Genomic DNA, 12,861 nt, shown 5'->3' on the forward strand with positions numbered 1-12,861 from the left:
GCAAGTCACAGGCCAGCCTCGGCAACTTGGCCAGACCTGTTTCAAAATAAAAAATAGAAAGAGCTGGGGATGCAGCTCAGTGGTAGTAGAGTCCCCTGGGTTCAATTTCCAGCACTGCCATATCCACAAAATATCCACCAAGAGGGACCACATGCATGTGCCCTTACCGCAGCACCCTGTTAGGGTTGTTTGGTTTTATTACTACACATTACTGTCGATCTCTCGCAATGCCTGATTTATACACGCAGCTTTATCATAAGCATGTAGACAGGGAGAAACCCAACATATAGGGTTCGATGGTCTGTGGCTTCAGGCCTCCTGGAGGAAGAGGAGAGCACTATCTAGGGTCCCTGGCTGGCCCCTCGCCTTAAAGTCTCTCCTTGCTGACTGAAGGAGAGAGTCTCCCAAGCTCTGAAGCCACAGGGAAGCAAATCCTACCGGCACATGAGTCTGAGCCTGGAAGCCGATCCTGCCCCGGTTGAGACTCCGGATGAAAATGCAGTCCTGGTCTACGCCCTGATCACTGCCCTGCCGAGCACCCAGCTCTGAAATGGCGAGAGAAGAAAACGAAGAGACAAGAAACCCGCCTGGTCATAAGGCGCCAAGCGTGGCTTCTGTTGTTTACGGAGCAGTAGATCATGCTGCTGTCTGCTAGGCTCTGCCACAGGTCAGGAGGGGTGAGGACTGGAGCGTGGCAAGAGCCATCAGGACATGGCCATAAGAAGAACCAGGTGGGACCTGCTGGGTGAGGGGCACAGACCTGTGACCCCAAGCGCCTGAGGGGTGAGGCAGGAGGATGGCAAGTTGGAGGCCAGCCTGAGCAACTTGGGAGACCCAGGCTCAAAATAGAAATGAAGAGCAGGGATGTGGCTCTGTGGTGGAGCAACCCTGGGTTCGATCCCCAGCACAAAGTCACGCACACGTGTGCATGCGCGCGTACACACACACACACACACACACACACAGAGAACAAGAAGGCAGGGCTGGGGTGCAGCCATGGGTTTGAACCTACGCACCCTCCCCCACAAAGGAGGGGTCAGAAGAAGGTCAGCATGAGGTAAAGCAGTTTCCTTATCATTGGGGAGGAACAGTCCTGGCTGGGCGCTGAGGTCTGTGGTTTGGACATGGGGAAGTTAAGGTTTCTGTTTTCTATTTAAAGACTGTAGGTCCTAGGGGGAGATGAGAGGGATGAGAGGGAGGAGAGGGTGTCGAAGGTTGAGGAGAATAAAATAGTGTGCAAACTGAGTGTCCCTTATCCAAAATGCTTGGGACCAGATGCGTTTGGGCTCTCAGATTGTTTTTTCAAATTTTGGAATATTTGCATACACCGTAGACTATCTGGTGATGTGACCCAAGCTAAACATGAAAGTTCTCTGCATGTAAAAAAGGTAATTTTTTTTGGAGGTGCTGGGGATTGAACCCCAGGCCTTGTGTGTACGAGGCAAACACTCTACCAACTGAACTATAGCCCCAGCCCCTGAAGGTAATTTTATGCAATACTTTTATTAAAAAGTATTTTAAAGAGGGCTGGGGGGTGTGGTGCAGTGATAGAGTGCTAGTCTAGCAAGTGTGAATTCAACTCCCAGACCCCCCCAAATAAGAAGAAAAAAAAAAAAGAAAGAATGAAAGAAAGAAAAAGGAGAAAGAGGAAAAGATTGGGATAATTTGTGCCAGCGGCCCTAGAAAGCTAACCCAGATAAATGGCAGTTCTATAGGTGAAATTCTTTCAGGCCAATTCCAAACAGACTCCCCAGGAGAGAGTCTGGTCTTTCAAAACTTCCTGGACAGCTATCTGGTCAGATGCTCTGATGATACTGTGCTGATAAGACCCCAAAACCAGGAAGGAGCAGCTATAGGGGAGAGGATCAGTCCCAGGAAGCTGCAAGCTTGCACCTCGGGGAAGACACTGGGGCCCTAAATCCCGAGGCCAGTAAGAACATCTTCTCCAGACGAAGATGTTATTTCACCTTGACCCCTGTGTCACCGGTGAAAGGGAAGACGTCCCCCAGGAGAGCAGGCATTTTTTAGCCCGCTTTGTTCCAAGGAAGGAGGCTCATGGGTGACTGGACAGATGTCAAATGGGCCCCAAGTATGGCACATCTGTATGAGACTGTGATATAAGAAATATGCCCTTTGAAATACACCAGCAGTAGCAACTAAGATGCCTTCCCAGATTCCACGTGCCCTCCTAGAAAATCATCAGACCCGAGGAGGGGGTCTTGGGGTCCCGGAAACAGAGCCATGGGAGGCCCAGGCCTGGCATCTGCATCTAGTGGGCGCAGCCTGGAAGGACACAGCCTGGTAGGACAGAGCCCCCAACACTAACTTTGGGCAGTACTGGAATGGAATTGAAACAGCAGCTACCCAGCTGGTATCTGGAGTGCCAGAAACTTGACAGTGTAAAAAAATAAAACCCCCAGATTTAGTGTCAGCAGCACTGAGAGTGAAAAACAGCCTACAATCTGTATCCCAGGTGAACTCTCCCCCAAACAATGTTGCAGAGAATGCTATTATGCCATCTGGTAGGTCAAATGGCTGCTCTGTGGCTCCAGGTCAGACTTTCTAGTGCTTGCTCAGTGGACATCTGAGCAACATGGCCATGGTGAGCCACCACGGGTTTGCCCCTCCGACATTAGCCAGCTCCAGCACTCAGGAATGCCCACCTCATTGGCAGCAGCAACTGCTGAGCCCCCACCAAAGCACAGTCTCCTAGGAAGACTCGTCAAATGCCTGGTCAGTTGAGGATTACATTGGACCCCTTCCATCATGGATTGGGCAATGAGTTTTTCCTCCCTGGAATAAATAACTCTGGCCTTGTTATTTGCTTTCCTTGCCCTCTGCACTTCTGCCAAAAGCAGCCTCTCTGTGTGCAATGAAAGACTCTATTCACCACAATGTTAACACACACACAATATTGCTTCTGATCAAGGAACTCAATTTATGAGGATGTCAGTGTGTGTGTGTGTGTGTGGGGGTGCTGTCCATGTACCCCATCGCCCCAATGCAGTTAGCCTGGGAGAACAGAGGTGCAGCCTGTGTGAGACTGGGTGGCAGTTCCAGGTTAGGGATAACGTCTGCAGGGTTGGGGTTCTGTCCTACAGGATGGGTAAACACTGAACCAGTAGCAGGTACGTGTCGCCAGATTAAACAGACCTGGGAACCTAAGAGGGCCATTTCTGAAAAATCACACCCAGTGACTCACTCTTCAAATGTTTGCATCTTGTGCTGGGGGTGTAGCATGGTGGTAGAGTCCTTGCCTAGCATGTACAAGCTGAGGCCTGGGGCTCCATCTCCAGCACTGGGGGTGGGAGGGGATGGAAAAAGGCAAATGTTTTTACATCCTGTCCCTGCTACCCTGAACCCTGATATTGAGGAGTTTTAATGCCTAAAAAGGAAAGGCGTCCACCACAGGGCCCAACATAGTATTTGTATAAGCAGAGGCCCTTCTGAACCTCAGGTCTACCACATTGGGATCAGGTAGAGGTGGTTGACATAGGCAGGAGGGGGAAAGAGATGGGGCCAAGGAGGTGTGTCCATACCCTGAGGAGGCTCCAGGGAGCCTTCAACTAATACTGACTTCTGCCAATACATAGGCCCACTCTTTTTAGACAAGTTCAGATACTGGGAGCATTAAAACCCCCTCCTGTCACTTACCCTCCAAATAAAAACCTTCCCCTGCCGGTTGTGGTAGCCCATGTCTGTAATCCCAGAGACTAGGGACCAGCCTGGGCAATTTCGTAGGACCCTACCTCAAAATAAAGAGGTTGGAGATATAGCTCAGAGGTAGAGCACTTGGCAAGCGCGTGCGTGCGAGCCCTGAATTCAATTCCCAGGACAGCAAAACAAACGAACACCCCCCCGCCCCACGCACCCCTACGCAGCACAGGACAAGGTGTCTGGACCCCCTCACTCTGCTGGGGCACAAAAGCGAGCTCACACGCTTCATTCCTCCCATCACTGCCCCCACCCCTGCGGAGCGAGGAGCCCAGGTTCCCCTCCAGCCCCTCCCTCCTCCGTCAGGCACGCAGCCGGGTACTCCGAGCTCGCGGACCCCTGAGGACCCCTCCCTCCTCCATGCGCGCGGCTTCCACCCTGGGACTCGGCCTAAATCCTGCTCAGTCGTTCCCCGGAAGGTGCCCAGCGGCAGCAGCAGAGGAAGCTCCGGTTAGCTGAGCGTCGCGAAGCATCCGCAGTCGCCACCAGGCCCCGCCCAGCTGCAGCCGAGCAGGGCCGCGCCCGGGACCGCTGCAGAGCGCGGTGAGTGAGCGCGGCCAGGAGGGAGGGAACCAGGCGTCCCGGGTCCCCGCCCAGCCCCTCCCCGGGGGCCCAGCATCCCGACCTTCGGCTTCCTTTTTCCTTCTTGGCTCTGTCAGTCCGTTTCAACGCCTCAGAGCCGCCCCTAAAAAAATGAACCCTGAAACCCTTCTCTGCCCTGGGCCCCCGACACATTGAGGCATTGGATGCCTCCCTCTTGTAGAACCCGGAATCCAGAGCCCCCAGCCCCAGCCCTGTCCTCATTTAGACTCTGAGGCCCTTCCTCGGTCCAGGAGCCAGGAATGCAGGCCAAAAATATCTCTTTCCAGGCCCAGGAGGCTCGGTTTGCAACCACATCTGCTCTGAAAACCCCGGAATCTGAGTTCAGACTGTGCTTTTCAGTCAGGAACCAGGGTCCCCCAACTTAGGCAGCATGTGGAGCCCAGTAGTCCCTGCCCCCAACTCCTACAGCATGGGAACCAGGAATTTTGCTGCAACACCCCTCCACCCCTATTGACTGTGGTATCTGAAACCCAGGAGTCTGTCCCACCCGTCTGTCCTTAAGCCGCAGACACCAGTGTAAATGTGGATTAGGGGACCTCCCCGCCCAAGACCCTTAAATATAGGGAATCTAGTCTCTATTCTCTTGGGGAACCCAGGAGTCAGGGATTCTAGCTAGCCCAGGATTGACACTCTCAACTCCATCTTCTTTCTGGTAGACAGAGACCCTAGCGCGGGGATCCTATTCATCCGGGGGGTCTGGTCCCCCAATCCGTTGCAAACCAGGTAGCTAGGGTTTCGTCTGCCTTAGCAGAGCGGGTGACGGGAGCAGTCAAGGATGGCGGGGGCATGAGGGAGAGGCACAATGAGTGAGAAGAGGCTGGGGGTGGGGACCTGAGTTGGTGGGCTCTGTTCTAAACAAACCATAAACATGCGGGTTTCTATGGAAACAGTCTTTCCCGGCCTATCCTGGAGACTTCTCTGGGTTGTGTCGGGAGGGCATCCCCCAGGAGCCCCCGCTCCGCCAGCTGTTGTGTCTTCCTGTTTTGTCACCATGGCAACGGTGACCTCAGTTCTTCACCACGCTCACTGGTAGGGCGCGGGATCCGCTACACGCTTCTCCTCGGGAAGGGCGTGGTCTGATCTTGGCTCCGCCCCCGGGGCGGGCAGGGGATAGCCCCTGCTTGGGGAAGTCCCTTTCCACTGCCCCAGCCCCAAGCTTGGCCCCGGCCCCGCCCCGCCCCCGGCCCCGCCCGCGCTCCCTCCCCAGCCCGCCAACCCCACCCAGCTCGCAGACCCTTCTGGTCTGCAGCTGTCGCCCTTGCTTCAGCCACAGCCGCCGCTGGCCGGAGAGGTGAGGCTGAGGGGCCCCAGAGGGCGGGAGCAGCGGTTCGGGATCCTTGGGTCGAGGGAGGAATGGGCTGTGATTCAGAACGTCTTCGTCCCTAGAAAGACTGGGGCTGGACCAAGCTTTCAGGGTTCTGGAGAGCAGAGGGTTGAGAACCTGGACTCATACAGGTCACACATCTTAAAGAGAAGAGCCGGGGGCCTGGGCCCTGGGTCTGAGGGAGGAGGGCTGTCCATTGGAGGAGGGGCTGGTGTCCACCCCTGGGTCTGAGGGCGTGGACAGATGGGCCTGCCAGGTGCCCGGCTGGGGCTGTAATCGAGGTGCGAGGTGCTCTTCTAAGGAAGGGGGGTGGGACTTGGGACTGGGACTCCTGGGTTTGGGAAAGGAGAGTGGCTGCAGTTTAGAATTTCTGGCCCTCTCCCTCCAGGGGGCGGACAGAATTGGAACTTCGTGCTTCCCTGCAAGGCGGGGGGCTATGATTCGGCACCCAAACTCCTAAAACATGACCAGAGCTGGGAGGCCAGGAAAACACAAGGCTGTCTAGCTCCTGTGTGGAGGAGGCGGGATTCGGGGTTCGGGGCGGCCCTCGTGTCCATGGAGAGATGGGTGTGGCGCCTGGAGTGGAGGGAGGGCGCAGAGGTGCCGGGTGTGGCTGGGGAGCCGAACTCCGCTGGGAAGCCCGAAGGGGCGTTTCCTCTGCCAGCTTCGGTCTGCGGCTTTGCATTCCTGAGCTCTGACCTCAGGCGGCTGCTGGAGGCCTTCAGGGCGGGGTGGACCCCCGCTCCGCGGGCTCCCCCCACCCCCCTTCTGCTGCAGACCCACCTTCCGCGAGTGCTGAATGAGTTACGTTGCTCCTCCTTCCTCCTCGGGTGGGCGGCGGGGCAGTGGCCCGCCTTCGCGAGCTCAGGGGGTGCGGCTAGTCTGGACTTCCTGCTAACAGGTCCTGGCCGGGCCTGGGCAGCTGGAGGTGTCAGACTCCGTGCGGCACCTCTCAGGTGCCCGCTATGCAAGCTCTCGCCGGGGACCTGCCTTCATGGAGGTCTGGCTACTGATCTCTGGGCACCCTGCGCCAGTTTTCCGGCCTGGAGCCTGGGGGCCTCGGCAAGGTGAAGTTGGGGTCAGTCGTCTCTTAGAGACCTTCATGGCGGCCCAGGTTTCCAGCCCTTCTTACAGGGACCCAGAACTCACACTTTTGAAACCCAGAAATTCGGGCTGCCAGCCCTGCTAGGACCTGGGAGTCGGGGCGCCCCTCCCCTCACAGTCAGGGGAGGGGTGGTCAAGGCTCTGGCCGGTGCGGGGCTGGGGTCCCAGCACCGCCTCTGGGTCCGTTGCACATTCCAGATGGCTGCAGCGACTTGAAGCCCTTATAAGGCGCGGAGACGTCGGGCCCGGCTGGGCAGCCCGCCCCCGCAGCCACCGCCCAGGGCCTCCAGCCGCCCGCCGCGGACTTCCTAGGCCAGGGCAGGGTTAGGATCGCACACGCCCCTCGCTGGCCGCGGGCCGTGCTCCTTCGCCTGTTTCCCTGCACTCCCGCCCACAGTTTGTACCAGGGGAGGAAGAAGGGGCGGCGTTTCTCTAGGGTCACCTCCTGGATCCGTCTGGGCAGGGAGCCAAGTCTCGGGCCCGACCGGGAGGCGCGCCAAGGCCGAGGAGCCCACGGCCCGCGCTGGCCGCTTGGGTCCCGGGGGAGGAGCCAGGTCAGCTGGCTATGAGCTGACGCAGAGGGCCTCTCTCCGCTCCAGGTGCTCTGACCAGTCTGTTCCAGGTGTGCGACTGAATCTGCCTCCACTGCCGGATCTTTCTCTTTGGGGCGCTCGGTTAAGACCGCTGGTGAGTGCGCTGAGGCCCCAGGCACCCGGGCTGAGGGAAGCGGCGGGCGCCCAGACCCTGGTCTGAGGAAGGAGAGGACTGAAGCTCAGGATCCAAGGAATAGGGTCTCCCACGTCCATGGGGGGAGTGGAGTGTTCTTTGTCCTCTGGGAGCTGTTTGGGACAGACCTCTGGGGAGGTAAAGCCTGCTTTTTGTTCTGCTGTGTGCCTGACACTGGAGGGAGGGAAGTTTGTTGCCTGAGAACCATGTCCTGATATTTTTAGGGATGTCAACTGAGATTAGACATTTTCGCATCCTGAGGAAGGGCCCGAACATCTTGTCCCTATACCTGAGGGTCTTTAGGAGGAGAAGTAGGAGATGTAGAAATTGGAAGTGTGGAGAAAGGAGTTAGCTTACCGAGTCCGCAGAATGTGACTCACCGGTAGGAGGCTGAGGGCTGAATGACCGGTGGAGGCTAGAGACTTCAAGGAGCTGGGGTGCTGGTGAGTTGGGAATGTGAGGAGCTGAGTTTTCCAGAACTCATGGGCTCCTGGGGGAGGACGCACTCAGTGTGGGGGAGCAAAGGAGGAAACCTAGCCCCCGAGATTTACAGTACTCTAGATCTAAATCTGATTCCTGACCTATGCGGTAGGGTGGAGAGCGGAGGGAGCAGCAGTTTAGACCCCCTTCCGGAAACTTGGAAGACCATGCAGGTTGGGAGCCCTGATCAGACCTGTGAGAACACAGCACGTGGAAGTTGAACTCTTGGATAAGCAGGACCCAGAAATGTCCGAGTTACTGTTAGTTCATGAAAAAAGGAAGTTTGTTAATAGCAGCTGGAGTGCAGAGCCCTGGGTCTCCATGAGGAGGAGGAAGTTCAGAGGGGATTTTGGAGCCTGCAAGATAGGCCTCTTGTCTTCATGTGTGTGGGTCCAGGAGGAGCCACATTGTTAGGGGGCTGGGTTGCTGAGGAGGGAAAGACAGCTTTGGGTGGCAGGAGTGGGGAGAAGAAAGACAAGGACCTAGAATTCTGGGTTCTGACTTGGGTGAAGTGGGTCTGAGCAGAGAACCAGGGTGACCAAATCATTCCGACATGCCTGGGACTGTCCTGTTTTGCACACTGAAAGCCCCATGTCCTGGAATAATTTGTCCTGGGAGAGATGAGGGCTGGGCACCTGATTTCTTTGTGTGGGCCTTCACTGAGGTACCATCTTTCTCCACCTTCTGCAGCCATGCCGGTGACGGTGACCCGCACAACCATCACGACCACATCGTCCTCAGGTCTGGGGTCCTCAACTATTGTGGGGTCTCCTCGGGCACTGACCCAGCCCCTGGGCCTCCTGCGCCTGCTGCAGCTATTGTCCACCTGTGTGGCCTTCTCGCTGGTGGCCAGTGTGGGCGCCTGGATGGGCCCCATGGGTAACTGGTCGATGTTCACCTGGTGCTTCTGCTTCTCCGTGACCCTCATCATCCTCATCGTGGAGTTAGGTGGGCTCCAGTCCCGCTTCCCCCTGTCCTGGCGTAACTTCCCAATCACCTACGCCTGCTACGCGGCCCTCTTCTGCCTGTCGTCCTCCATCATCTACCCTACCACCTATGTGCAGTTCCTGTCTCACGGTCGCACCCGGGACCACGCCATCGCTGCCACTGCTTTCTCCTGCATCGCGTGTGTGGCGTATGCCACTGAAGTGGCCTGGACCCGGGCAAGGCCGGGTGAGATCACCGGTTACATGGCTACTGTGCCAGGGCTGCTCAAGGTGCTAGAGACCTTCGTAGCCTGCATCATCTTCGCCTTCATCAGCAGCCCCCACCTGTACCAGCACGCGCCGGCCCTGGAGTGGTGTGTGGCAGTGTATGCCATCTGCTTCATCCTGGCAGCTGTGGCCATCTTGCTGAACCTGGGGGACTGTACCAACATGCTGCCCATCCCCTTCCCTAGCTTCCTGTCAGGCCTGGCCCTGCTGTCTGTCATCCTGTATGCCACTGCACTGGTCCTCTGGCCCCTGTACCAGTTCGACGAGAGGTATGGTGGCCAGCCCCAGCGGGCGAGGGATGGGGGCTGTGCTGTCAGACACCCCCACTCTGTGTGTAGCTGGGACCGCCGACTGGCTGTGGCCATCTTGACAGCCATCAACCTGCTGGCCTACGTGGCTGACCTGGTGTACTCTGCCCGCCTGGTGTTTGTCAAGGTCTAAGACTCACAAAGGGCTCCCGTGTCCCTCCTTCCAACCTCTTCATTCTTCTCATCGGCGTTTTCCGTTGTCTTTATTTCCTGATTCCTTCTTTCCCCTCCGTTTTCTTCACGCTGTCACCAACTTTTCTCCCCTTTCCTCCTGCCATTTCCTTCCTTCCTTCCTGTTTTGTTTGCTTGCCCACATCCTGTTTGGCCCTGAGCTGTTTCTGCCTCTTCTCATCTCTGGTTTTTCCTTTGTCCCATTTCCAGATCACATCTCCCTCCTTTGGGAGCCCTGAGACTTTTCGTCTCCCTCCACCCCACCTCCAAAGGTGCTGAGCTCTACACATCCCAACCCCTCACTGCAGCTGTTCATGCCTGGCCTCCTCAGGGGCCTCATTGCCAAAGCATGTCTGCCCGCCCTAGCTGTGCCTTAGTTCTTGTGTATTTTTGTGTTGGGGGAGGGGTGAGGGTGGGTAGCTAGGCATCAGCCCCCCATTCTCCCAGTAGAGGAGGATGTACAGTGCGCCTCCCCTTTAAACTAAAAAAAAAAAACTCTGGAGGTCAGTAATTCCTAGTGGGCGGGAGGCTTTAAGCACAGACCCTGGGTCCCTAGGCCCCCTGCCTGGCACTCAGTCTTGCCGAGGTTGACTGCTGAATTGTTGCCAGGCTTACTAAAGTTCCACTGCCTAGAGGCCATCTTAAAGGTAGCAAGAGGTACGGATGCCTTTCATCCCAGTTATTCTGTGGATCAAAAAAAAAAAAAAAAAAGGTCTTGAAGATGATGGTCTGAAGTATTTGAGAGGCAGTGATGTGGTCCTCAGTGTTACAAATAACGTGTCCTGCTTTGGCAAGGATGGGAATAAAATGGCCACTGCCAGCCTTAAAGGCAACATCTGCCTGGGTTTTCTTTTTTCTTTTTTCCCCTGGTCATGAGGGCAGAAATTACTGGGTAGCCCTATTCTTCAAGCAGTTTCCTTTCAGCTTTCATTTCTTTTTGGGTGGGTGGGGAACGGGGATTGCTGCTGCCATAGCCAGAAGAATGGCATTGCTTGAGTGGGGTGCATGTGCACGTGTTTCTGTGTGCTAGATGCTTCTTGCTGCTGCTTCCTGCTTCTCTGGGACTCACATGCTTAATGTGAAATATAAATGTATAAATATATATTTTATTTTTTTTAATTCCCTGGAGCTTTTGGTTCCAATAGCTTCTGCTGTCAGTCATAGAAGCCTTGTCCCTTCCCCCACTCCCACATCCATAATGTTCTTTTTAAAAAGCTCAATATAAAGACAAAAGGAGAACTTGTGCTTTCTTTATTACTGGGGAGAGCTCCAGGAGAGTGGTGGGGCCCAGCACAGATTTTTCAGTCTAGTGGGAGGAGGAGGTTGGAGCCAAGACAATCCTGGCCTCATCAGAAAACCCTAGTGTGCAGGGTGCGCTTATCCTGGCGACTGAGGAGGACTGAGGAGGCCAAGGCAGGAGGATCACAAGTTCAAGGCCAGCCTCAGCAACTTAAGGCCCAAAGCGAGTTAGTGAGACCCTGTCTCAAAATAAAAAAATAAAAAGGGCTGGGGGTGCAGCTCAGTGGTAAAACACTTTCGGGTTCAACCCCCAGAACTCTCCCCCTGCCAAAAAAACAAAGCTAACATTACCAGAATCTGGGTCTTCTAAATTCCTCCCCCAAGCCAGGAGGGCTGGATGGGATAAAAATGAACAAGATTTCCCCCTCCGTGAAGTCTCCTGAGCACCTCAGAAACACAATGTCCCACGGAGTGCAGCATCTTTCCTCTGAAATAACTTCCTTCCAGGTTCCCTGGCCTGGTCATAGCCTTTCAGGGCTGAGAACCCAAGGACCTGCACTAAAACACCATGGATTCCTCCTCCTAAGAACCATTTATATCTGTTCCCTTCCAGGGTCCTGGTTCAGCTAAAGTTCCGTTTGTTTCACCTGAGCTACTGCCCCAGCCTCCTCCTTGACCATTTGACCTCCAGCCTTCCCTAGCATTAGAGAATTTCCCAATCATAGCTGGTCCTGCCCTCCCTGCTGAAATTCTCCACGCTGCCTATGGTGCTATCAAAAGCCCTCGGTGGCATTCAAGGCCTACAGGATCTGAGCCTGCCCACATTCCCGCATCAGCTCCATGGGCTTGTCTGCTGTGTGCACCCTGACTACACACCAGTAGAAGACCCCGATCAAGATTAAGTGCATTGCTCCTGCCGTGAACCTCTATTCCACAGAAGGTCCCGTTTCCCCTAACCGAGGGCAGTTACATCCCCAGGGAAACCACGCTCTGCACCGACACCTGCAGAAGCACTTCGGAAGGCGCACTGAAGAGTTCGGCAGGAGGGGGTAGGGCCAAGTAGGGCACACTCCTTTTGGGTAAAGAAAAGCCTCTTCATCTCTGCGGGAGTCCAACCTGCACCGATCCGTCTTCTCCGAGGGCGTCTCGCCTCCCGCCCCGGCCTCTGGAAGGCACCAGAAAAAACAGCTACCACGGTCACCACGGGGCCGGGGGAAGCGTTGGGCACTCGGGAGAGGGCAGAGGCCACTGGCCTAGAAGGCGGAGGGGCTTCTAGGCCAGTCTCCCGGGTCCGCCGGCCGGAATCGTGGAGGCGGCCTGAAGGTCAGAGGACCCGCGCTGGCGGAGAGAGCGTTCAACGCTGGAATCCTCCGGACCGGGACCTGGAGCGCGAGGCCCCGCCCACCGCGCGCGGCACGCCGGGAAAAGAAGGTCCGGGCCGCGCCCGGGCTCAGCCGGCGCGCGGCGCGGACTGCAGGTCCCAGGGTGCACTGCGCCCGAGCCCGGGGCGGGCCTTGGTTGTCTGGCAACAGCGCGGCCTCAGCGAGCCCGGACCCGGAAGCGCGCGAGAGTGGGGGGCACCGGCCAGCGGAGGGGGAGCGGGGAGGTGCAAGCAGTGGGCTACCAGGGCCCACAGGCTCCCAGGGAGACTTGGGGAGCGACCCCCAGAGATGAATAGTCCCAGGGAGACGTGGGGGAGGGGGAGAACCCCAGAGATGGAATTTCTCAAGGAGACACAGGTGGAGAGGAACTGCCCCTAGAGATCAGAGATTCCCTGGGCCAGGGACGCAACCTCCATGACATTGATTCCCAGGGAGATACAGAAGGAGTGAGCCCCCAAAACAGTCACAGAGCCAGAGGAACAAATAGTGACTCAGAAAGGTGCAGAGACAGAGAAGAGAAAATGGAGAGAGACTGAATCACAAAGAGACATAGGGAGGGAGAGGCAGATGCAAATATTCAGAGCTTTTTCCTAGCG

General features: G+C 56.3%; 1 protein-coding gene across 4 annotated transcripts; it reads left to right on the forward strand.

Moving 5' to 3' along the window:
- The first annotated feature begins 4,135 nt into the window (after positions 1-4,135).
- MYADM (myeloid associated differentiation marker) lies at positions 4,136-10,883 on the forward strand. 4 transcript variants are annotated; one of them, XM_079119567.1, is made up of 3 exons: positions 4,136-4,257; positions 7,345-7,432; positions 8,642-10,883. In XM_079119567.1, the coding sequence occupies exon 3, from the start codon at positions 8,644-8,646 to the stop codon at positions 9,604-9,606; it is 963 nt and encodes a 320-aa protein (XP_078975693.1). In that variant the 5' UTR covers positions 4,136-4,257; positions 7,345-7,432; positions 8,642-8,643; the 3' UTR covers positions 9,607-10,883. The 4 variants fall into 4 exon arrangements, with proteins under 4 accessions (XP_078975693.1, XP_078975692.1, XP_078975695.1 ...); XM_079119566.1 differs by lacking the exon at positions 4,136-4,257 and adding an exon at positions 5,482-5,608; XM_079119569.1 differs by lacking the exon at positions 4,136-4,257 and adding an exon at positions 5,513-5,608 and having other exon boundaries at positions 7,368-7,432.
- Positions 10,884-12,861: the final 1,978 nt, after the last annotated feature.

This window comes from Sciurus vulgaris, assembly GCF_902686455.1.
Source record: "Sciurus vulgaris genome assembly, chromosome: 17".
NCBI classification, from domain to species: domain Eukaryota; kingdom Metazoa; phylum Chordata; class Mammalia; order Rodentia; family Sciuridae; genus Sciurus; species Sciurus vulgaris.

Bases quoted from the DNA above. Each gene is read 5' to 3' on its own strand.
- MYADM (XM_079119567.1), top strand. From the start codon at position 8,644: ATGCCGGTGACGGTGACCCGCACAACCATCACGACCACATCGTCCTCA.